The following is a 24697-nucleotide window of genomic DNA, read 5'->3' as shown; positions in this document are numbered from 1 at the left end:
AGGGCGTTGGGCTCGACCAGTCAGCGAGCGTTATGCCGTCACGTGGTAGACGCAAAAATTCTTAAGCCTACTTTTAAAGACTTTCAAAATCGCTCCTCATATCACGTGACAGCGAAACGCTCGCTGATTAGTCGAACTCAAAGAGCTTCAAAAACCGGGAAAATAAAGTAGAGATATTTCAACATTTTTTTCTCCGTTTTCTCGTTTCCCGGCCGCGCTGACGGCGGAAAAATCCGTTAAATTTTGTCCGTGTGTACAGTCGTTTTCCCGTGCGCCAGAACAACGGGAAAAGGTGATAAAACGAGAAAATAGAGTAAATCAGGAAAACACTGCCCGTGTGAACCAGCCTTAAGACGTAACACGACATTTCAAATTCATTGGCTCGAGGTTTGACGCGAAAAGAATGCGTCGTCATGGTAACAAATAGGCGATCTTCCCGCGTAAAAAAGGCTTATAAAACAATGGATTTAAAAACCTCAATTTGTTATCGTACTTGATATTTTGAAGTAATTATAATGTTCTTCGCGAAAGAAGTGTAGTGATACCTAATTTCAGGTACTTGTATGGTTATAAAAGAGATAATCAGGTAAGCTAATAATATAATAACCATGACTAGTTTTAATGACGAGTTTTCGTCAAATTAGGGTAGCGAGGCGCGAGGGATTTTCTCGTGATTTTTCCGGCTATAAGACACGCCCGTTTCTGCGAGCTTCATCACGGTCGTAAAAATCTTCCTTAGACATTCCCAGTGTATACCTATGTAGATTCTTGATCCTAGCGATGAAATGATACAGTTTTGGCAGTGATTTATTACACAACTTTTACCCATTTACAATTTGGCGATGCAAAAGCTACGTTATTAGGCTTAAAGGAAAAGTCCAGGTTGGGTAAAACTTGGGTCTATTTGAAAGATCATGTTTAAATAAACTCAAAAATATCAGTCGTAAAATTGTATCTTTTTTTAATGACGAGAAATTAATTTTTAAACGAACGAAATTTACCGCCAAGCGTTCTGCGATTTTTTGTTTCGGGGTGACGTTTTAGGACTTTAATCACGCGCTGTTCGTGCTATAACAAGCTTTAACAGCGCTCTGTTCCCCGCGCGCGCTTGCTCCGCGTGCGGTCTGCGGAGGGAAGGCGAAAGAAAATGGCAGCGCGCTTGGCGGTAAATTTCGCCCGTTTAAAAATTAATTTCTCGTCATTAAAAAAAGATACAATTTTTCGACTGATATTTTTTAGTATATTTAAACATGATCTTTCAAATAGACCCAAGTTTTAACCAACCTGGACTTTTCCTTTAACCTACCAGGACTGGTGCTTTTTTTTTCAAATATTAATTTTTGCCATCTATAGATGGCACTATTACGTAGTGCATTCAGAAAATATCAGTCTTCTGCTAGCTGTCTCTTCCGTAGTATTCCCACTTACCCGTGTTCGCGCGCTCCAGCGTAAGGTATCTATGCTATTTCCTCCTAGGAAGATAATAGGTGATTATGAAAAATATCGGTGGTCACGTGATTTGGTTAAGTACTACCAAGTTGAAAGTATCAAAATTGGCCCTTTTTGTAAATTCGTCTGGCTAGTTGGGCAAGGGTTAGCGAGATTTCTATTATTTCATTGTTCAATCGAAATAATTTTTCGTTTTTCGTTTTGAGAGAAGTTTGCAAAGTCGTTAAATTAAGGTAATTGATTTATTAAATGAAATATTTTTAAATTCTATCCAAATTGATTTTAATTCATTTTCAGGAATAATGGAAACATGTATGTAAATATAACCTTGTGTCTTCTATTAAAATTGGGCTTGTTTCTTTATCAATACTTGGTCTAGAACTATAAGAAATAAAAAAATTATATAATAAATTTGTTAACTTTATGTATTTTTAATAATTTTAGAAAAATACTAACTTTTCAAACAATCAATCCATGGTTGGTGCTTTTTACTAAACGCGGACGACCGCGGGCCTCGGTAAGTGCAGACTAATTTAAGCAGCCGACGCTTTGTCAAAAAATAACCAACTCCCGTGAGCCTCTGCGCGCAATTCTTTTTCATAATCACCTATTCGATCAGAGAAGATTTTGCTAAGCAGCTCACTGAGCACACTTGGGAAAACTCTTATTGTACTATAGGCTTCGAGCTTAGGAAATATAGCGCCATCTGCCTTAATATTCGTAAACTAAATATGTGAAGAAATAGCAGACGCCCTTGGAATTTCTAGGTTTTCCGGTTGATCTTGCAGCTGTTATGCAGAGATAATTTTGAACGAGCAGACAGCTTTCATATATTCAATTTGAAACTCGGTCGGTAGGCAGCGATACTTATGACCAAATTTTAAACTACGCACGAAGCCTATACCGGAATGCAAATTTCGCAGTGTGTGAAATAGAGATTTGAAAATTGCCACTGAATTTCATATAGCTCCTCTCCTTCCGTCACTGACTCAGGCATATCTTCCCGTTTCGAAAAATGCATGATTTTGTAGTGGCCATTTTAAAAGACCACACCGGCGTTTCAAAAATCCGGGTATCTCCTCCTTACTCTTTTCAAAGATAATATAAACCTCGTACCCTAGATTCGAAATAACTGCCTCGCACGTAGTCAATAGCGTTTTCCCACTTTCGACCGGAACTCCGAAAAAATCAGCTCCATAGTTACCATGGTAACCAATTATAGATAGGACCACGGCCAACTCGCGAAATCAAAGTTGGCTGTGATAAGACAATACAGCGACCGATGGAGGCCGCCAAACCTCGGGGGCGCTCACACGATTTAGTGGGGCGCCTATGCCTTGATACTAAAAATCGTAATTTTTAACTCCCATTCCTGAAATTATTAAATATACCGTAATTGGATTTATTTTGTTATTTTTCAAATTATTTTACCATTGTTGTCTCTATTTCGTGTATCCTGGTGTAGCCCAAAAATACCAAGGCAATGTTATGTCCGTCGAAACACTTTTGATTGGCTAGTTCGGTATTTCTTCAATTGAAATATTTGGGGGCGCTGAGAATCCCCTGGTGCCCCCCCCCCCCCTCCATATACAGGCGTAGCCAGAAGTGAGTAAACGCTTCGTTACAAAGCCGTCAATCGGAAAGATCTCAGAATTCGTATCTTAGCTGCCTTCAGTAACGCTCAACGAAATATCTGGGAAATTATATTTTTGGGACTCTGTAAGAATCGTCTGAGCTTTTACTATTTTTAACTGCCATGTTATAGCGCTAGCGGCTTGCCGTAATCAATGAATGGCTGCTGATTGGCTGAACTTAAGCAAAGACTATATAATCATTAGTCGTTGCTACAAAATGTCCTGACGTCAGGTTCTCCCGTAGACCGGAGCATTCTAGGTAGGAGTATAAGATTTCTATGATCTTGGCTTTTAAGTATCTTTCCGAAGCTCATAATATATCTTCCCTTTACACGACCGTACGTTTAGTAGGGTCTGTCATAGATATAGGTAACGTATATAAAGGTCTAGATAAAATATTTCAAAGGGAGTGAATACGGAGGTGACAGCTAGCAGAAACGCGTAATTTCTGCAGGCTATCCTTATAAGGCGCTATCTATCGGTAAGAAAGCTCGTGCCATCTTCGCGAGAGCCATTGTCTCCTGCTTAAAAAATTATACTAAAAGTCACCAACAGATGGTGTCTAAAGACTACGGCCTGCGGAAAGGTCAAGCACTGAGTACTAAAATGCTAAGAGAGCTCGCGCTCTTGGTCACGTGCCTTCCTCGTTGTCTGCTAGGCGCTGCTAGGTGTCAATTCCGTGTTTTATGTTAGGCTTAGACCTCCCGAAATTTATCTAGACCTTTATATACATTTCTTATATCTATGGGGTCCGTGATGAGATTTTGACAACCCCAATCATTTTTATTCAACTAGTTGGATAAATAAGTTGGAGTATGTGAATGGGCCTTCGGAGTGTTTTTTATGTTTCTATGCCCCACTAGAAACAACACGAACCGTTGACAAATATCGAAGTTATATTGTTTTTCTGTGGGAATCTCGACCGGACATTGGTAAAGAAAGACTTGCAGTTAAGCAATGGGATTCGAATGTAGGCATACTTCCATTGAAAGTTGGACCCCGTTGAGAGTTCTTCGCTCAATACGTGACACTCAAGGACCCAATTTAGGTCTGATTGACAGCTGAAAGGGTCCCCGTTTCTGTCCGTATCGCGGTAATGAGAGACTCTGGCATGACAAGAATGTTCGTTTGTTCGTTTCTGATCGAACATTTTCACTAAGAGGAGAAGCCCAAGAGCATCCTCGAGGCTCCTCCTACGTTTTGGGGGGTAAATTCCCTTCAGCGATCCACCCGACATTGAGTTTTGGAATTGGTTCATCGAGAAATATGCAACGGTTGATAGAAGTCACTACTACGTTTTATCCCGCATTAAAGGGGCTCCAAAGTTCGGTGGCAAAATGTGTGTAATGTCAGTAAAGTGCGAAATTTACGGTTAACTCTGCCCGCCTCTGCCAAGGCCGAGTGAGGGGTTAGGGGGAAGGAAAAGCATGTTCAATTTTCTTTTTTTTTTGCCACCGAACTTTGGAGCCCCTTTAATTCAGAGATCAGGACTTAAAAGACGTTATCTCCCATTCATGAAGAGCCTGGCGCCATCTATTGGCGATCCGATGAAACGGTTTCCAGATACAAATCAGATTTTTACCTGCGTTCATTTGGGTGAATTAAAACAGTAGCTTTTTCGGACTTAAGATATTTATGCATTATTTTGGACCTTATTGATATAGTCTTCTGCTACACTTTCTGAAAACGTTAATAATTGTTTTCCAATTTCTTTTCATTTTTTAAAGTGTTGCCAGCCCCACCGAAAAACTTAGAATTTTTGCGTTTCAAAATAGTCGAATAAAATTACATTCAGTTGTTTTCACAACTCCATTTTAGACAGATTAAAGTATTCGACGTTATCATCATCGTAAAAACGTTTTAGGGTATTTTTGATGGCCTCATCAATGTTCGTTTTAGCCCTTAAAACAAATTTTCCTTATTATCCGCACAAAGAAAGACCAGTAACTAGACTTCCCACCGAGATTCGGTGTGACCAAGAAGATGGCGTTAAAATGGACTCGAAAAATAGTGTATATCGACACAAACGTGGGTATTTAATTTATGTCGAATTAATTTTGACCTAATTTGAAACTGTATTTCTGAAAATAAAATAAAACTATTTACGGTTCATATTTACCATAGAAATCTCATAGGTAACTAGAATGCTGGCAAATGGACCAAACGCCGTGGCAGACGATAGCCAGATCTCAGCCAATCAGAGCTCAAAGAGTGGTTCTTCCAAGAATTTAACAGACTTGGAAATAGTGATATTTTTTACGGGGGCCCTGTGGGCTCCCGACCCCCCTTAAGTTTATTTTTATTAAGAGCCACTGGCCCAAGCGGGGGGGAGGGAGGGAATTGGGGGGGGAATTAGGAAATAACATTTATTAACTTTAAAACAAGCAAGTATATTATAATATCACACATAATCATTTGTAACGCTAGATCCCGCTCTCGTATAGGGTAGGAAAACCGAGGGGTCGGACACTTGCCATTATTTTGTACGGGATTTCGGGATTTCGTAGAGATTTTGGCGATTTTATTATTACTTTTTGAAGTGATTTTGGGATTTCAATTTTAATTTACCATAGAGAGAGTTACAAGAGCTTGCGATTTTAGACAAAGTGTACGGGATTTTGGTAAATGTCCAACCCCTCGAGGAAAACATAGTTTCAAAAACGGCGTACAAATCATCTTGGAAGAAGAAAGCTAAGGAATTGAATTGAGTATCGAAGTTCTACCCACGGTTTGATGCCAACTCCCACAAACGGGTGAATGGGGTGGGTTGAAACTATGGGGATCGCATCGAGGTAAAATTGACACGTGACAGCAAACTAGCTTCATCGCACCATGATGCGGCCATCTAGATAACTAATATATTTTTGGCCGTTGCGGTTGCGCGCGTTATTTTCTTAGCCACAACACCTCCACAATGGCAAGATTTTAACTGTTTTTGCTGATGATTTTAAATCTAATTTAGCTATAAAGTTTATAAAATGGGAAGGTATTGTGTTTAATATCACTGTAATTTTTAAAATATATTTTTTCCTATGGAAAGAGGGCGCCAACATGGACTACGCCAAACAGTTCTATTTCTATGCTATTTCACAAATATTTTACCACGATAACCCCTTTTTTCACCCCTCTTATTCTCCCACCAGGGGGCCTATTCTGTAAATATTCGAAATCCAATTTTCGATCAAAACTACATTTTGAACTTCGAGATCTCGACGAATGGTATTCGGTAAAGATTTCGAATAAGCATAAATCAATGCAAATTGTCGAAGTCGATCTCGACACGGTATAGGGTATCGAGATCGAATTCCCATTCGATTTCTTACAGAATCACCCCCCTGGGGGTGGCGGAGTTCTCGCATGGGGTGTGAATCGCGCGCCTCAATTCTATTCCTTAGCTTTCTTCTTCCATGAAATCATGTTCCAGAAATTTCAGTAAAATGTTTAATAAATATTTTTTAATTAAATTGAGAGCCCCGGTGGCCCGCAACCCCCGTTCAAATGATTTATTTTAAGAGCCCACTGATTTTTATTAAGAGCCATTGGCCCCAAAACTCCCGCTAATTCCAAGTCTGGAATTTAATGTTGCCATAGAGAATGACGTCAACTAGCTCCCGCGATAGTTACGCGGAACCAAGGACAGTAGATACAGGGACGAGAAAGCAGGAAATTCGATTTTAAACCTCTTCATATTCACGGGGAGTTAGATGTAAACAAACCGCGGCCATTGTTAAGACGTGGTTCACCATGGACAGTATTATTGTAGTTAGTTTTTACCATTTTGATGTTAAATTAAAAACTACGAGCGTAAATAAAAAAAAGCCCATTTGTTTTGAACACTTAAGCCTCGTCAAGAACCGCTAAAATGAGGTGAGCGCCATTTTTTTTTTTGTTTACAACTAACTCTCCTTGCGTTTAGGTCGTTATAGGTGATATATTCCAACAGAGGCCGCCAACACACTTTCTCGTCCCAGTATCTACTGTCCTTGGCGGAACCAAGGAGGATTATTATACTCCTTGGCGGAACCACTCTACGGCCATTCAAAAAGAACCTATGAGATTTCTATGGTTGAAACCTATCAAAAAAGTGAAAAACATGTTTTTTTAAAGTCGCGGCTCTTTTTTTATTCCCGTGGCATGCGGCTTTAAATTTCGAGGGAAAAATAAGTCTAGTGCTGGCAACTCGGTTTCTTGGGGATTTAAAATTAATTTTGGAGGGAAAACAGACTGTAAGGGCAGTACTAGTTGAAATCTATCATGTCCGAGAGGAACACTAGGTGAATATTATCATCATAATATGGTAATATGTTTGTATTATTGTAAAATTTGATATTCATATATTTCTAATGTAGATTCCGAAAGGAAATTAATTATGCAAAAGTCAGTATTGGTGCGGATAGTGATGGTAGGATATTTGTAAACCCTAATGAAGTCTTTTTATAAAATTAAGTTTAAATTTTTTCCTATAGAAGACTTTCAATCATTTTCTCCGCCCAACAAAGTAAAGAAAACGAAACTTAAAAAGGATAACAAAGCAACCGCATTTGTTGAAGAAAAGTCAAACAAACGAAACAGTGTTTCGGAACGGGTTTTTGAACGTAACCTGAAAAAAACCTTAGCAAAATCAAAGGAAATAGTTTTAATTGATGACTCTGATGATGAAGATAATTTCCAGCCTTCATCAAAGTACAAAAAGAAAGCTACAGATACTTCCAAAGATGAAAACCAATGTTCCAAAACTTTACCATCTGCAAAATCTCAGATAATAGCAAATGATACAAAATCAAAAGTAGATGAACCAATTAAAGTTGAAAACCATAATGAGGATAGTAAAAAGGTTGAGGAGAAACTTCCAGATGCAGATAAAATAAAGAAATACCTTCGAGATTTAGAGAATTTAAAGAAACATGAAGTGAAAGTAAATCTAACCGACCCTGATATTAATATAAATAAAGGTTCTTTTAGCAACAAGGATTTGTCTTTGGAAGATGAAGAAATGAAAAGCTCAAAAGTAAAAATGGCTTGTAAAACTGATAAACCTGACATAATTACAACCAAATCCACCAGTAAAAAAACAGACCTTGGTAAATCCAATCAAAACAAACCCATTAATATCATGCCAAAATTGTCTCCCAGAATGACACTTAAACAAAAACCTATAGTTACATCAAATAACTCTCCTTCAGATTTGTTACAGCACGTTAAACCAGTGAATTTACCATCAGTTGGTTTGAGAGTTGGGCTTTCAAGAAAAAGAAGCGCAAAACCATTACACCCCAACTTAAAACCAGCAGAAGCATGAAATTTATATTAACTTTGGGCTTTGACAAAATTTGTTATTAAAAAGGTTGCTAAATATTTAAATTTCTTTGTATTTTTAAAATTTTAAATTTTGTACAGTTCCCATAAGTAATTTTACAATAAAACTTTTTATACTCGTGAAAAGCAAAATTTAATGACACTGGCAAAAGAACTTTCAACATTTATACATAATGGATGAGGTTTTTATTAACACTAGTTTGAAAAATACGCAGGGAATTTGCGTTTAATTTTAATTCCATGGCTAATTTGGGAACGCCACTGTTTACAATTTTAAATGTTTTAATTTAATATTTGAACTTCCGTTGTTTGACCTTCCATCGGAGTTTCGGATATCTGTTCAAGATATTTTTGTAAAACGTGTTTACTTGGTAGAGTTAAAAGTCCGTGTCTACGAGGGTATTCGTACCCTTTCGGAGATAAATTTTGCCAGGAATTGCAATGTTTAATGGTAGATTCCGAGAAAACGCGCTTTTTCTTCTCAAAATTGTTGATTAAATCGAAGAGAAAAGCGTCATTGTGGTTGATTTCCGCTGACTGGGATATTTTCACGGCTTGTCGGATGATACTGGACTTAGATTTAAATTCCTTGGCAATTTTTTGGTATTTTTTCAATTTGTTTTGAAGCTGGTGAATCTTTCGATTGGCCGTAAGGAATTTCTTTTTCCATTTTCTGACTGTTAAGGGATCCTGGTAATGTTTAATATTTTCGCTTCTGGCTTGCAAGTTGTTGCGTCCAACCGTCTTCTGAGCTGTATTTATACAAAAAGTTTCAGAGTTATGACCACTTATAAATTCTGGTTTTGAACGATACATATGATCCAGACCGCTTATACCCTCGTTACCTTGCATTTGTTGTTGGGCCTGATCCAACAGGACTAGGATTTGGGATCCATCCACATTCTGAACCATGTGCTGCGATCCTAGTACTAATCCAAGATTTTGGCCCGCAACTGAGTTATGCGACTCCTCTTCTACAACAATCTCTTCCAATTGATGGTTATCTTTCATCCTGTGTGCGGCTTGTTCCATTAATGGAGGGTATTTCGATTCATGTACTGGCAAATTATTTGTGTCAGGAACCCATCGTGAATGTTTCAAAATGGGTTGCATCGTTTCCAAATAAGCATTGTCAATAACTTTCTTAATAACATTTCCATGTTCATCCCAAAATATAGAAGGTATAACTCCGGGACGAAGGCGTTTACGTTTAGTCGCTGTCAGGGCAAAATCAGACTCTTCAAAATGCATACTACATATTCTAGAGGAATTTGATGTTGTGTTTGGCGTCCAGTTTGGTTTCTCAATAACCTCAAGCCAAAGCTTGCGCAAGTTCAAATCTGAAGGAAACTCGTGAAATGACAGATTTTCAATTTTGGAACGTTTTCCATTTCGACAATTAGGTACAATACAGCTCATGACTGGAATTATGAATAAAATGAAGTTAATTAGTTATGGCCAGTATGGTTTCTAACATCACTGAAGCAGCACTGCTTAAAATAAGCCTTAGTGAAAATTGCTATTTGGAATTTTCTTCCTTTTTTTAAAGTGTATTGAAAAAACTAAAAATTCAAACCAATGGACTAATTTAAAATAAATAACTTACAAACCTCTTTAAATATAATGAAAAAGCATTAATAATTTAAAAAACTATAATGAAGATTTATTACTATATAATTTTACTTTTACATTAAGCCTTTACAAGTCAGTTAAAACGTTAAATGACGTCATACAATTCGAATATTTCTTTGGGCCATCTATGAAGGGCTTCGGCTGTTTCAGAGACTATATAGTAGATGGCACCACGGTCTTGCTGTTACCGTTAACGTTTTCTGGCCAACTTTGGACGCGTAAGCCAAAGATATTTTGATCAGTCTTTTCATACCTGAAAAACTCATGATCGGAATTTTTATTTTGATGGGGTTTCTTTTACGTTAAACCATGGACACTGTATCTCTAACCGGACGGGAAAAGCTGTAGCTTCCACAATACGAAATCACCTGCCGCCGCCACCGTCTCTCTGTAAAGGGGGGAGGTTCAAGAATTTTGAAAGTTTCGGGCTGTCAATGCCATATAATTCGTCACGTGGTCGACAAAACGTTCCGTTTGAAATGGGGGTTTAAATTCTTTCGAATGACCTTGACGGCCCTGCGAATCGAGTACGGCCGACTATTTCAGCTAATACGAAGTAGGACGCAAACGGACAGTGAGGAGGTACCTCTTTTAGGCTGCTTTTCCCGTCCGGTTAGAGATACAGTGTCCATGGTTAAACATAGAGTAATCTTAATGATAAAAATATGCGTGATACGCACATATGAATAAAAATTACCTTTTAAAATTCAACGGGGTATTGTTTTCCAAAATTAAATTACCGTCATTATGAATATTACGAAATATCCAAAACTTATGTAATACGCAAATAAGTAAAATATCCATGAAATAAACAGTACAATCGAAGAGGTTCGCTATATAAAACTACGCTTAAAAATCCCCTTTATCCACAAGGTCACTTTAATCTCGACGTAAACATATTCTCAAACTTGTTTCCTTTGGAATAAATGGTTAATTTTTTTCCAAGTTCCCGAAGGTTTTTACCTCAACCGTTAGTGGTCGACGGAAGATTTTATCATGACTATTAATACATATATTCCCTTTATTGAATTGAAAAATCGACTGACACATAGCTAGTTTAGGGTTTTGACTGAAGAGATGTACTCAAAAAATCACGTCGAATTGAAATAAACTTAGCGAAATTTGGGTAAATATTTTATATTATTTTAAAAATAAAATAGCCTATGTCGTGGATGCGGATTTGGTAGCTTTAAAAAGTCGTTATTATTTGAAATATTTGAAAGTACTCTAACTTTATTTTTAAAGATATACGCTGGGAAATTTCCGATAATTAATCTTTACGTTAGACAGGAGAAAAATCTATTTTGAAAGTCTTTGTTTTTAGGAATTTAATCTGGCACAGTTACAAGATTAAAGTTTTTTCTTTTAAATTTATGGTAATTATGACATTCGAAACTTTAACTCTTACGAAGACCTTTTTTTTCAAAATTTACGAGATAGTCCTGTTAAATTTTAAATTAACGATCTATTATAATAAAGTGCCGATTATTATATGAACATCCAACACTTACACTATGATACAATAACGTAAATTTATGATTAATGTTAATATATTGAAAATCTACAAGCTGCATATTCCTAACTTCAGATATCGAATATCACACGTTCATATTTAAAGGGATAATGCCAAAACAATTGACCGTGACTTTCATAGTACAATCTTCACAACTATCTACCTAAATCCAATAAAGTTAACTCAAATTATCGTACCATATAGATGAAAAAATTTCAGAAAAATATTATCGTTCGCCTAAAAACTGGCGGTAGAGAATTTTGTGTGAGATATTGACGTTAAACTTGTAAAATAAAATTTTTAATAGCACTTTACGTTCGACCGATTGAAAACTTATGATTAAAAGTCGTTTTTACCTGGATTTCAGCCAATTTAAAAAGTTATCGTGCATTATTGCACGTGCAAGCTGAATTAAAAAAAAATCGTACATTATCGTACATTATTATATTATCGTACGCGCAAGCTGAATTTTAAAAATTATCGTGCATAATTGTGGTACGCGCAAACTGAATTTAAAAAATTATCGTACATAATGGTACGTGCAAGCTGAATTTTAAAAATTATCGTACATAATGGTACGTGCAAGCTGAATTTTAAAAATTATCGTACATAATGGTACGTGCAAGCTGAATTTAAAAAATTATCGTGCATTGTGGTACGTGCAAACTGAACATTAAAAATTATCGTGCATTGAGGTACGCGCAAACTGAATTTAAATAATTATCGTACATAATGGTACGTGCAAGCTGAATTTTAAAAATTATCGTACATTATCGTACGCGCAATCTGAATTTTAAAAATTATCGTACATTATCGTATGTGCAAGCTGAATTTAAAAAATTATCGTACATTATCGTATGTGCAAGCCGAATTATCTATATAGTACGCCATTGAAAATTTCGCACGTCCAGTCAAATTAGCTCGAAGTTATCGACTTGTACGATAATTATCGTACTTCTGACAACGCTGCACTAAACAGATGCTGAAAAACACCGCAGGTTTCGTTTTATTATTGAAAACGCATAAGTATTTGTTATCCGCGGTTTGAAAAAAGTGGAAGATAATCGTCGCTTAGATTTTCCTGATGGAAAAATTCCCTTCTCGTAATTGTCATCATTGTCTACGAAGCTCTTTCGCGTCTAATTTGAATATTTGAAACACTTTACTCTTCATCATGACGCCGTCCAAAACTGGCCAGTCGAAGTGGACCTGCTGGTTTTACTTGGTAGGGGTTAACATGGTGGTTTTCGGGGTCGAAGTTTGCGCCAGTGCCAGTTTCACTTATATCCCGCCCTTGATGCTCAAGCTGGGCTTCTCGGGAACCGTCATGGGTGTTGTGGTCGGGATCGGTCCCTTGGTGTCGTTGTTCGTAGTGCCTCTGATCGGACGTTGCAGCGATAAGATGACCGTGGTGTGGCCTTTTTCCGGACACCGAGAACCCTTCATCGTGGGGTTGAGCGTCTTGATGTTGTTTTCGTTGGTGGTCATTCCGTATTGTCGCGAATTCGCCCATTTCATCGGATGGACCACCATTTCCGTTTTAGCGGCAGGCGTCATACTACTCGATTTGACCACGCAGTCGCTGCTAAATCCTTGCAAAGCTTTGGTTTCCGATGTTCTATTGGAGATGGGGCAAACCGATCAAGGTAAGCTATCAAATATGTGTTTCTTATCCGTTAGTTGTTGAGTGAACCTTGAAAGGTGGTGGATTAACCTGTCTAATGAGTGAAGGGAGCTGTTGGCTCGCTTGGCACGAAGAACTTACCACCACCAACAGGCCCGTCTTAAGACCTTTTGGGGCCCTGGGCTAAATTATTTCTTAAGAACTTTGCGATCCACAACGGTCAGCCTTTGTATGTCAGTTGTCTAAATTCAACTACACAATTCAAACCAAAACTTTTAATTTCAAAAGTATAACATACTGAAAATAAGATTTTTACTGACAGTGAGTCGCTGTTAGGTTTTAGAAATGGTAGGTACCGAATGACACACGATGTGGGAATGAGTCAATTTACATTAGACGTAACTAAAAGATATATAATATTAAATGAGCATATATAATATTTAACCAACTAAACCCTTATCCCTAGAGTAGAGGCTGTATGGCTGGCCTATCCGGGGCCCCAAAACTGGCTGGGGGCCCTGGGCTGTAGCCCATTTAGCCCATGCCTTAAGACGGCGCTGACCACCAATCCACCATCCTACCCATTTTAACCCGGACACCTGGGATAAAAGCGTTGAAAAATCGCTTCATGACTTGGGCCTAGGGTGGTGCCTTGGGTATTAACCTAGCTCATTATAATTATCATTATTATAAATAGTTATCATTCTTAACAAATAGGTTTTTCTGCTCTATTAGTCCTACGGTAAACCTTAAAATAGTAGACATGTTAAGCCCGCAGCGCCCGAAAACGTGCAGTGGGAACTTGTTGACCTTTGTGTGCGCAATCTGCACATTCTACACGTTTTCTGGTGTTTGCTTAACCTGACTAGCGCTGGCCTAAGGAAATTATAAGGGTGTAGGAAATAGTAAGTGAAGAGAGCTATATTGACTTGGTTGTCATAAAGGTTTTTCCACCAACCTCCTACACATTATAACATGGCCACCTGGGATAAATTTATCTAGTTTATTATTATTATTGTACGCAATACAGCTACGGGTACACTTCTACAAGGCTCCCATGCATGTTGTTGAGGAGTGTCATAGCCCAGCTATTAGCGACCGAAAACTATCGCTACGCCCCCTTTGTTTCGACATTGAAAGCCAGTTAGGTAGCGGCTAAAGCAGACGCTAATAGCTTTTCCTATTGTTATTCGTAAATTTGACATTATAAAAAATGATACTTGCATTTTAATATAATTTTTAAATCGTTTGCTTATTTGTTGATAAGTTTATTTAAGAAAAAACGTTCTTATGACTTTTTAATTTGTCTGTAGCAGACGCTAGACCATATTCGATATCGCGAAAAAAAGTATTATTCTAAGTGAGCTATGAACTTAATTAATTTCATACGATTTGATTTATATCTGGAAACAAAAAAATGGTTAGCTTAATATTACTTTTATGGTATAAAAAAAAATATTAGCTCCAAATCGTCCTTGCATCTGAAATAAATTTCATTGATTAACCGAAAATTATCTACTTGATCCGGTTCGAACCCGTAATTTCAAAGTCAATCCCGTTATTCGATATGGATCTTTCGAAACGACAGCTTTATAATAAAAAGCATTTATCTCAATATTCTATAAATTTTCTACTTTGAGTATGAAACGACGAGGGAAATTTTACTCGAACCAGGGAGGCTCAAAATGAGACATTTATTTGGCAAACCTGTAAACCTATTTGTTTAAGTAATGTAGATATGAGTGTCAAACTTAACGTACGTTTCCTTAGATATATCTGAAGAACGTCTGACTATGTACATTCTATCTAAGATAATATAGAACTCTGTAGCCTAGATTCGAATTGAAGTTGGCCATGGTATTATCTATAGTTGATTACATGGCAACTATGGAGCTAATTTTTTTCGGAGTTCTGGCATTAAGTGGGTAAACGCTATAAGCTTCAAAATATAGCGCCATCTGAATTAATATCAGTCAACTAAATATGTGAAGAAATAGCAGACGACTTTTGAATTTCAATGTTTTTTGGTTGAAGCTTTCAGCTGTTGTGAAGATAATTTTGAACGAGCAGACAGCTTTAAAACTCGGTCGGTAGGCGGCGATACTTGTGACCAAAATTTAATCTACGCACGAAGTTTATTGACTTGCGCGTGAGGTTTATATTATCTTTGATACGCCCAAGGAACTACCCATTAAAGTCGAATTTTTGAAACCAAAGAATGAACATGTAATAATAATAATAATAATAATCAACTAGGTTAATACCCAAGGCACCACATTACGCCTAAATTATCGAGCGACTTTTAAAGCCATTAACTCAGGTGCCCGGGTTACAATGCGTAGGAGCATGGACCAAGAATATAAGGGCACTCACGGTTCCCGATACTTTGACCTTGGATTAACAATAGTAGTGCCTACCTGGATATATCACTTGGAAGAAACCTGACAAGCAAATGACTTTTGCGACAGCAGCGCCGCTTCGGCGAAGTTAACGGATAATTTCCGAAACTTCCGTAACACGTAGCCTTCTACAAGGCAGAACCCGTAACAAACACTTAGGAAATGAACGCGGAACGCTAGTGATATATCCAGGTAGGCACTACTATTGTTAATCCAAGCTTTGACACGGTAGGCCCGGCCTAAATCGGAAGGCTTACTGGGGTACTTCTGCACTTTGAAGCGCCTCAAGAATTCTTTTCAACTATCAATATGATAATCCAAGGATCCTATATGTTAGAAGGATAGGTAGCCCCCCGGCCAGCCCGTGTTTTCAAACGCCGTCGATATTAAGAGAGCCTCTAAACGTGGGACGTCTTGTTTCTATTCCCTCAAGGACAAATTTTGGCGGTGCTTCCTCCATGTTTTGTCCTTGACGGAATCTAAAGACGGATTCTCTATTTTACGTCCCTCGCCTCATATCCTTCTAACATATAGGCTCCTTGGATAATCTTAGTCGGGGCTTAGGCAACAGTACGTGCGATAAAGTTAGGTTAAAAATTAAATGGATTCCAGTTAATTTGTTTAAAAAACCTCAACCATATTGGGGTTACTGCTTATTTTTATTTAACACAATGGTTAATTACCATTACTTAAACTTTTAAAGAACCAATTTCCAAAATAAAAGATCTAAAACTTACGTAAACCTAATCATTTAACCGACAACAACGGCGCCATTTTGTCCAAATTGAACGTGAACTCTCTAGCTTCTCTACGAAACTACGTCGGAAATCGACTTCAGCGACGCCAAGTTTGACCACATTGAACTAAAATCAACCGTGATTTTTCTATTCCCAGTATTAACGCGTTCTTTTTAGAGCCTGAACAGTGAGTCCCCTTAGATTCTTGATGCATGGTAAGAGGGTGGGGCTACATTGCGTAGGAGGGTGGTAGCCAGGCTTTCGTGCCACGTGATCCAACAGCTCCCTACGCTCACTCTTACCGTTAACCTAAGCAAGTTTTTATGGGAAGGGGAAACCGAAGAGCAAACTCAAAGCGGTAGTAGTTGTTTGCAAGTATTACTGAAGCAGCGCACTAGCGCTATATATTATTTATATTAGATATTTATAGAAGTGTCTTTCGCAGGTTTCACCGTGTTTTCATTTATGTTGAACTCTGGTAGTGCATTCGGGTATTTAATAACTTCACTGGACTGGAACAAAACGGCGATTGGCGCGTTGTTCGGTTCCCAAGAAAAAGTGGTCTTCATAGTCATGGCGGTATTTTACTCGATGTTTCTTATTTTGACGCTCGCCACCGTGTCGTTGAAGCGCTCCCTCGCTAAAAGAGACGCCCTTGAACTAGCGTCGCGGGAGGAAGATGACACTCCGCTCCTACAACTCGTTGAAATTCAAAACAACATCTCATCTTCCAAAACCACCGAAGAAATAGTCAAAAACAATACAGGGATGGACGCGGAAGAGACGAAGACGCGAAAATGGCACATCAAGGAAGTGATAACTACGGCCAACTTGGCCCGCGCCACCGCCAATTGCAGGACAAACAGGAAAAAGTTCGCGAATAACGTCACCTCTGTGTTTTGCGGGTGTCATCGCCTCCTCAACGGCTTTTTCCGCTTTATCCATTCCTTCATCCGATTACCCGGTTTCATGGTTCGGTTATTCATTGCCGATTTACTCTGCTGGATGGCGTTGCATTCGCACGATCTGTTCTTCACCGATTACGTTGGCAAAGTAAGAGCTGTTTTTGAAGTTTTACATTACCAGCGGTTTTCCGAAAATAAATATTTTTGATTGACTATAGGCTTCGTGCGTAGTTTAAATTTTGGTCATAATTAAGTATCGCCGCCTATCGAACGAGTTTTAAATTAAATATGTGAAAGCTGCTCGTTCAAAATTATCTCTGCACAACAGCTCAAAGTTTCAATCTAAAAACATGGAAATTGAAAAGTCGTTTGCTATTTCTTAACATAATTAGTTGACTGATATTAAGGTAGATGGCGCTATATTATACCCGAATAAATAGAGTACCAAATCCGCCGTCCAGGACCTACCGTTTTGCGGGACAATATTTGTTGAGTTGGAGAGTTAGGCATAGTAAATGAACTTAATAAAATCGTGTCGACGCCATCTATCGTGTTATTTGAAAACTAAACCTTAATATATTTTCCAAAAGTGTCTGCTTATAGAAACAGATGGCGCCAACACGATTGGATAAAGTTGAAACTTAAGCCTAATTCTCCTACTCAAATGAAACGTGTCCCGTGAATCCCAGATTTTTTGTACCTCGATCTACCTCATTGGCTATACCACGGCCAACTTTAATCGCGCGCTATAGTGGCCAACCCATTCGTTGAAGTTTCTATGTTAATCTACGAGCAAAGATATCTGTATGAGTTGAGCGCCCCTAGCGGAATATTATTTAAAGAATAATTTTTGCATTGAAGCCAATATAAAGAACTGTATGAGTTTAGCGCCACGCTTGTTACAGCTGGCTCATAGAATTTCGGCAAAGGGGTTGGCCGCGAAATAAAAGTTGGCCGTGGCTATACAGAATGAAACCACGAATAAATTTATAGTGATAGCAAGTGGGTGCTACGATAGAGGTTCAGCCTAGTTTATTAGATCCGATAGGTTGAGTTTTGCGAAGCTTACCTACGTGGAATAAGTATATTTCAAGGCAAAGTCTCTCTATTTCACCGTAAATGACCAAGGCTTACGCTCGAATATAATTTCTTAAATTATAACAAACACTTTTCTATTCAACAAGAAAAGGGTTTAATTTTATTTTATGGGAATGGGTAATATGTGCTTTCTCCTTAACCCAACCCAATCCAATCCAACCTTGAAATAGGTCAACTTTGGCGTTCGTCGCGTGTTCCACTACACTAATTCCCATAAAGTAAAATTTTGCCAAAATAAGTTGAAATATAACTGGAAACCTAAATTATGTTTATCAACAGAGATTGTAGTAGATTAAGTATTATTTAAAGAGTTATAAGTTATATTCTTTTCCGGTTAAACTGGGAAATCGCGGGATTGAATTTAAATATTTCGCACTGTTGCTTTGGTAGGAGTCGTTTTGGTGAAATACCAATATGTTGAGACGAGTTTTAGCGTTGTTTCACACGGACCAAACAGTAAGGGGACCCAAAATGAAAAAAATCTTCTAATCCCTGCGCTATTGAAAGGGTTACTATTTAAACGAAATAACTTGATCGCCAGACACGAGCTAAACTGTAGATTGTTAAAGTTAGAAGCGCGCGAGGAATTCTGGGCGTTTTCAGAATCTGCTCCACTAACTTATTTTTCCCAATAGTAATAATTATATTAATATAATTAATTAATTATAATATTAATAATGACGCGGTTTTCGTCACGGAGTTGCAAGTGGAAGTAATTTATGTCCTATCCCGTGAACAAAGGTTTCATTAAAAAATTGCTTTTGTGGCATACTTACGAGTGATTATTAGGGCTGTGCGAGTACTCGAACATCATCGAGTACTCGGCCTTTTTTGAGGCCGAGTACTCGAACTCTACTTCGAATAAGTAATTGCATAATACTCGTCGATTACCGAGTACCAAAAAATTGCATATTCGGGTACCCGATTACTCGAATAATCTGCTCTCTAAACTCGTCGAGTATTTGTTTTTCTATCCTCGTTGCTTCAGAGTTCAAAGAGGTGTTTTTAAAACGTTTTTGTGGGGGGGGGGGGGGGGCAATAAACGGTACCTACAAGTTGTGTAAACTGTGGTTCATTTAAATTAAAGGAATATTTTTCAACATTGAAAGTTACTTTATACTCCTTTTAAATTTAATTTCATAATAACTTGAATAAAACCAGCTCCTAATCAAGTACTCGATGACTCGTTAAAAATAATACTCGAGGGTTTTTTTAGTTACTCGATTACTCGACTCGGCTTCAATATTACACGAATCGAATACTCGATGTAAAAAATTTGATACTCGATTGCCTAAAAACATTAATCGCACAGCCCTGGTTATTATGTTACATATGGTATAACTAATTAATATTTTGGTAATACGAAAAAGTAGTCACTTGCTTTAAACACTTTCTACCTAAACCAAGAGCAGATTATTTTCTATCGAATACGCTCTGACTAAAACCATAAACGCTTAAATGTAGGTGATGTACCACGGTAGCCCCAACGAGACCGAACTTTCAGTGAGGTTTTTATACGACGAAGGAGTGCGAACGGGCTCTTGGGCTCTCCTCTTGCAATGCGTGTTTGGTAGGTTTCGTCCATAGATAAAATAAGTTCGTATAAAGATAGGAAACTTCATGTTGTAGAAGTGACCCCAGAATTTTGGCCGACATCTGGTGGCGGCACCCGAATAATATTATATGGTGAAGTTCGCACAAGCTAGAACCTTGGTGTAACGCAATCCCAATTGCAAAGGCTTAAGCGAGCTATATGTATTAAAAGTACTTTTTCTTGAACTGAGAGCAAATTTAAAAAATAGCACTAAAGAAATAGCATTCAGTAAGGATTTCAAGTTTGTTTTAAACGCCATTTCTGGTATATTTGAAGACATTTACCTTGCAAAATACGTTTATTCACAAAATTCCGACCTCAAATTTCTCAATGCGTTGTACGCTCTTGAGAACACAGCCAACTGGCGCGGTCACTAGATGTCAGGGCAATCTCGTGAGAGTTAGTTTGCCCATGGATAGTAGATTTTAGAGGATCGGTAAAAAGCCTGGTTTTTAGCCCCCGTAAGCCAATCACACTAAGGGAGTCCGTCCAAGGTTATTTAAAAAAAAACAAGTATCGCTAAGAGTGGACGATACTATTCGAAAAAAGAAAAAATATAAACACGAAGTACATTTTTACGTCAAAATGTATTTTTTCACGTTTTATAGATTAAATACGATATACTAAATATCAATTGATAGTTTTTATTGAATTAAAAAACCAGAATTAAAAATTACTAAAATATAAAGCGCAAAAAACTACGTAACAATATCAACCGCGTTAGATTGCCATTTTGAAATTTGAAGATCACGTGGTACAAACGACCTTGCAAGACTCCCTCGGAGTCTCTCGAGCTGATTGATACGCGGGGAGAAATAAAATGCAATGTGGAAGGCTATCGAAAACCTGTCCTCTTAATTTACTGTCCGTGGGTTGCCCCATTGAAGTTTCCTATCTATATACGAAGTTATTTTTTCTATGGTTTCGTCTTTTGCTCTTTAAATGATTTTCTTGATGATGCCATTAAAACAAAGAATCTTGTAGCCGCTTTGTATTCCGCTCTGCTGCAAGACAAGATGCTGCGTCGGTTCGGGGATCGGAGCATACTCTTCTTAGGGATGGCCACCTTCTCGCTGTGCATGCTGGGTACTCTTTTTTGCACCACTTCTTCGTTCTTGGAGGGAGTGTTCCCGATGGAGATCTTGGCCTTGATCTCGGGTCTGGGAGTAGCGTCTGTCAATACCATCCCTAATAACCTGATCACTCGCTTTCACGAAGAACCAAATCAGGTATATTCCAAAGATTGCTCATATTTTGTCCCTTCCTTGGTAAAGGGATTTTAAAGTGTTGTGAAAATTGAGCGTAGTAACTGTGGGGGGTTGTGAATTGATTTCAAACCTTCATTTAACATTTCTTCAAATCTGCACCAAGGTACACTTTGATTGGAGTTTTCTCCAAAATTTTTCAGAGAATGGTTTAGCAGAATCACGGAAGAATAAATCCTAAAAATAAAGAATCACACCCACAGACGGGAGCGTTAGGGGGGAAAGAAAACGAGGTTCCCCGGGGAAAATATTTGGGACGTTGCTTTGAGCTACATCATTTGCCGCCCTCTTTACAAAGCGATAAAAATTATTACTGGATTTCGAATTGAAATATTAATCCGTTCGGGAAATCATAACAATTGTGTTTAACTTCTGTTTTAGCTTTTTTTAAATTTGAGTGCGCTATTATGGATTATAATGATCATAACTATCGCAAAATTAGAAACATAACATTTTTATATACTTAATTCTTAAGGAACTGTTTTCGTTTCGATTTTCAAAATCCAGATGCTTTCGAAAACTTATTTTTAAAAGTCTAGAGGGCGCGATGGCAGTAGGCTTGTCACGTGGTATTATTTACCCCAATGCGGCCCCCATAGTTTTCTACCCACCCCATTCCCCCGTTTGTGGGAGTTGGCCTGGATACTTGTTTCTAACGCCGGCAGCTCCGTCGATATTAAGAGAGCCTCTAAACGTGGGACGTTTTGTTTCTATTCCCTCAAGGTCAAATTTTGGCGGTGCTTCCTCCATGTTTTGTCCTTGACGGAATCTAAAGACGGATTCTCTACGGCGCTGCCATTTTACGTCCCTCACCTCATATCCTTCTAACATATAGGATCCTTGGTTTTTAATAAAACTGCGGAAAACGAGTGGTGCCATCTGTAGGTATCGAGGCGCCTCGTTTTCTTTAAGAGAGGTTTATTCTGCCAACTTCACACATTGTTTAAGAAACGGAATTGGAAAAAACCTAGTAAACGTCAATTTAAAAAATTTATAGTTTGTAGTAAATTCCAGCTAAAATCGTTCTGGTCGTGAATATTATACTTGCATGAGGTTCTTAGAACGTATTTCGCCGCTAGTGGCGTAACCGAGTTTTAGTCTTTTTAAGCAGAAGGTGCATGTTGTTTCGTTTTAAAAACACGCATCGGCTAGACTACCAATAGGATAAATATATGTTGTGAAGAATGCCGCTGGAATAATCAGGCGCCATCTGCTTAAAAGACCTCCACTAGGTCACGCATCTAGCGGCGAAAGTTTCTTCTTCGAAGTTTATTTATATTTTATGAAAAGTATAACAATAGGCGCTTCCCATTCAGCGATTCCCTAGAAAGTACAATCTACGGGAAGAACTCGTGTTAGGCCTAACAGAGGATTTTTGCGTCAAATTGACGGATTTAGAAATGACGTTTTAGCGCGCGACACTACATGTACATGTCTTGGGCACACAGCCTTCTTTGCGTGCTTTTTTGACCATAACATATAGAGGTATTTTCACGCGCAAAATGAATTTTAAAAGCCGTCAATTAGACCTAACCGACTCGAAAAATCGTGCTAGGCCTAACCGATATTTTTTGCGTCTACTCGAAAAATCATGTTAGGCCTAACAGAGATTTAACTGTGATTTGTGTTTAAAAAGTTAATTTTTATTATTGATCTAAGATTAAATCGCCTGACTACGAAAAATATCAAATAATTGAAAACACGGAACAAAATTTAAAGGGCAAAACAACACTTTGAAAAACGTTAAAAATTGAAAACCCATAATTAATTTCGTGGTGTCGCTAGATGGCGACTTATTCTATTCAATTTGTCTATTGATCTATATTTTTCGGTAATAAATCTTTATTAAAATAAAATATTTAAATTTTTACTTCACCATCGGTTTTTTAAACTTTCAGAACGTTAGCCTATAAATTGGGTTATATTTTACGTGAAATATTATATTTTATTACAAATATTTAAATATTTAGTTCATTAGTTTTTTTTAAACTTTCAGAACGTCAGATAATAACTTGGGTTAAAACGTTCTCTATTATTACAAAATATTTCAGAAAGTCAGCCTAATACATTTTACGTAAAATATTATCTATTTTTACCAAATATTTAAATTTTTACTTCACCATCTGTTGCTTTAAACTTTCAGAAAGGTCAGCCTATAATATGGACTATATTTTACGTTAAATACTTTACATTATTACAAAATATTTCAATTATCAGTTCACCATCTGTTGATTTAAACTTTCAGAAAGGCCAGCCTATAAATTGGACTATATTTTGCGGGAAATATTATATAATTGTTAACGATTCTTTTGTAAAGAAATGAAAGGTATAAAAATAAATTTATGTCCCCTTTTTTTGAAGAATTCCGCTCTAAACGATGAAGAAGCCTTGGAGAAAATGCCATCTTGCAGGAGTAGCTACGAAGGAGGCAGGAAACGGATGAAGAGGGGAATCGGAGAGGACATGGCTGTTCTGGACGCCGCCTCTTTTCTGTCACAAGTCATCCCGGCCATTTTTCTCGGATACTTAGTGGACTATTACCAGTCCGCTTCGCTGTACGTTCTCTTCGCGGCCGCTACGGCGGTTCTCGCCACCATCGCCTCCAGTTACGTCACCTACAACATAACAAACACCGTACGCTCTCCCCGTTGAGTCCCGCAAGACTTTGGGTTTAATCCTAACGAGCGTATCTTTTTACGCGCGTTGCCATCATTGCCATGGCGCTGAACTATACTCTGATAAAGGGACATATTTAATATTCAATTAATATATCTACAAACTGGCTCCTACGTTATAGAGGGAGATATCATATAAAGGGCTTTCACTTCGCTTCGATTCGTCGCTCTCTGTTCTTGAAATATGGGCCCTAGGGCGACGGGAGATTTAACTTAAAAGAGTAATTTGATAATTAATATAATATTTAATTATATCCTATATTAAAATTAAGAATTACAAAAAAATTAAAATATTATTAGCTTTCGCGACGAATGTTCGGTAGATGGTTACTTAGGCACCGGACTATATTTTGCCTTTTTCTCAACTTGTTAAGTACGCTAACCGACTAAATCGTGACATTTGAGTCCCTGGGGCTAAAGGTTTTTGTTTCCAAAAACAATAAGCTCGATACAATTTCGCAAATAATTGGTGATGTTAACGCTAAATTTAATAGGTCATCCAAAACAATTACTTTCAGATTCATTGATGGAACATATATTGAAATTTAATGTTGAAGTTAGTATAAAGTTAGTTAGTTTCGAATTTCCTACCACCAGGTTTAAGAGAAGCTAGGGTACGTTAAAATTAAGTTGTAACGTTTGTTTATTTAAGGGGATTTAACTTCATAAAAAGGTGAAATATTCAACGTTCTAGTCGCCATAACAGTGTGGGATAGGCTTATTTTTCGAATATGTATATATTGTTCGCTATCTTTAAAATTTTACAGTTAATAAATTATTTTATAATGCGAAAAAATCTTTTATTATTTCAAATTTACAAATTCTTTATATCGTTCATTTTATATTAGATTATTAT

General features: G+C 37.6%; 3 protein-coding genes across 3 annotated transcripts; 2 read left to right on the top strand and 1 right to left on the bottom strand.

The window, feature by feature from the left end:
- Positions 1-7261: 7261 nt before the first annotated feature.
- Positions 7262-8517, top strand: LOC149951836 (uncharacterized). Its single transcript, XM_090168277.1, has 3 exons — positions 7262-7357; positions 7433-7485; positions 7550-8517. The coding sequence occupies exons 1-3, from the start codon at positions 7338-7340 to the stop codon at positions 8380-8382; spliced, it is 906 nt and encodes a 301-aa protein (XP_090024403.1). The 5' UTR covers positions 7262-7337; the 3' UTR covers positions 8383-8517.
- Positions 8518-10282, bottom strand: LOC149951835 (uncharacterized). Its single transcript, XM_090168276.1, has 3 exons — positions 10010-10282; positions 9245-9820; positions 8518-9151 (listed from the first exon to the last, which is right to left on the bottom strand). Exons 2-3 carry the CDS (start codon positions 9816-9818, stop codon positions 8682-8684), a joined length of 1044 nt encoding a protein of 347 aa, XP_090024402.1. The 5' UTR covers positions 9819-9820; positions 10010-10282; the 3' UTR covers positions 8518-8681.
- A 2436-nt stretch (positions 10283-12718) lies between these two features.
- Positions 12719-23981, top strand: LOC149951834 (solute carrier family 45 member 3-like). Its single transcript, XM_090169685.1, is given in 6 exon segments — positions 12719-13190; positions 16750-17357; positions 19772-19812; positions 19814-19877; positions 20876-21130; positions 23528-23981. Coding segments are annotated over 6 exon segments (1731 nt in total). The 3' UTR covers positions 23819-23981.
- Positions 23982-24697: the final 716 nt, after the last annotated feature.

This window comes from Leiobunum rupestre, chromosome 3 (genome assembly GCF_980474605.1).
Source record: "Leiobunum rupestre chromosome 3, qqLeiRupe1.1.hap1, whole genome shotgun sequence".
Lineage (NCBI taxonomy): Eukaryota > Metazoa > Arthropoda > Arachnida > Opiliones > Sclerosomatidae > Leiobunum > Leiobunum rupestre.
Note: the sequence above shows the minus strand (reverse complement) of the source record. Positions and strands in the feature narration are given on the sequence as shown.

Bases quoted from the DNA above. Each gene is read 5' to 3' on its own strand.
- LOC149951836 (XM_090168277.1), top strand. From the start codon at position 7,338: ATGTCCGAGAGGAACACTAG. The intron at 7,358-7,432 runs GTGAATATTATC...TTTCTAATGTAG, and splicing joins ATGTCCGAGAGGAACACTAG to ATTCCGAAAGGAAATTAATT. The intron at 7,486-7,549 runs GTAGGATATTTG...TTTTTCCTATAG, and splicing joins TATTGGTGCGGATAGTGATG to AAGACTTTCAATCATTTTCT.
- LOC149951835 (XM_090168276.1), bottom strand. From the start codon at position 9,818: ATGAGCTGTATTGTACCTAATTGTCGAAATGGAAAACGTTCCAAAATT. The intron at 9,152-9,244 runs GTAACGAGGGTA...GTATAAATACAG, and splicing joins GGCCCAACAACAAATGCAAG to CTCAGAAGACGGTTGGACGC.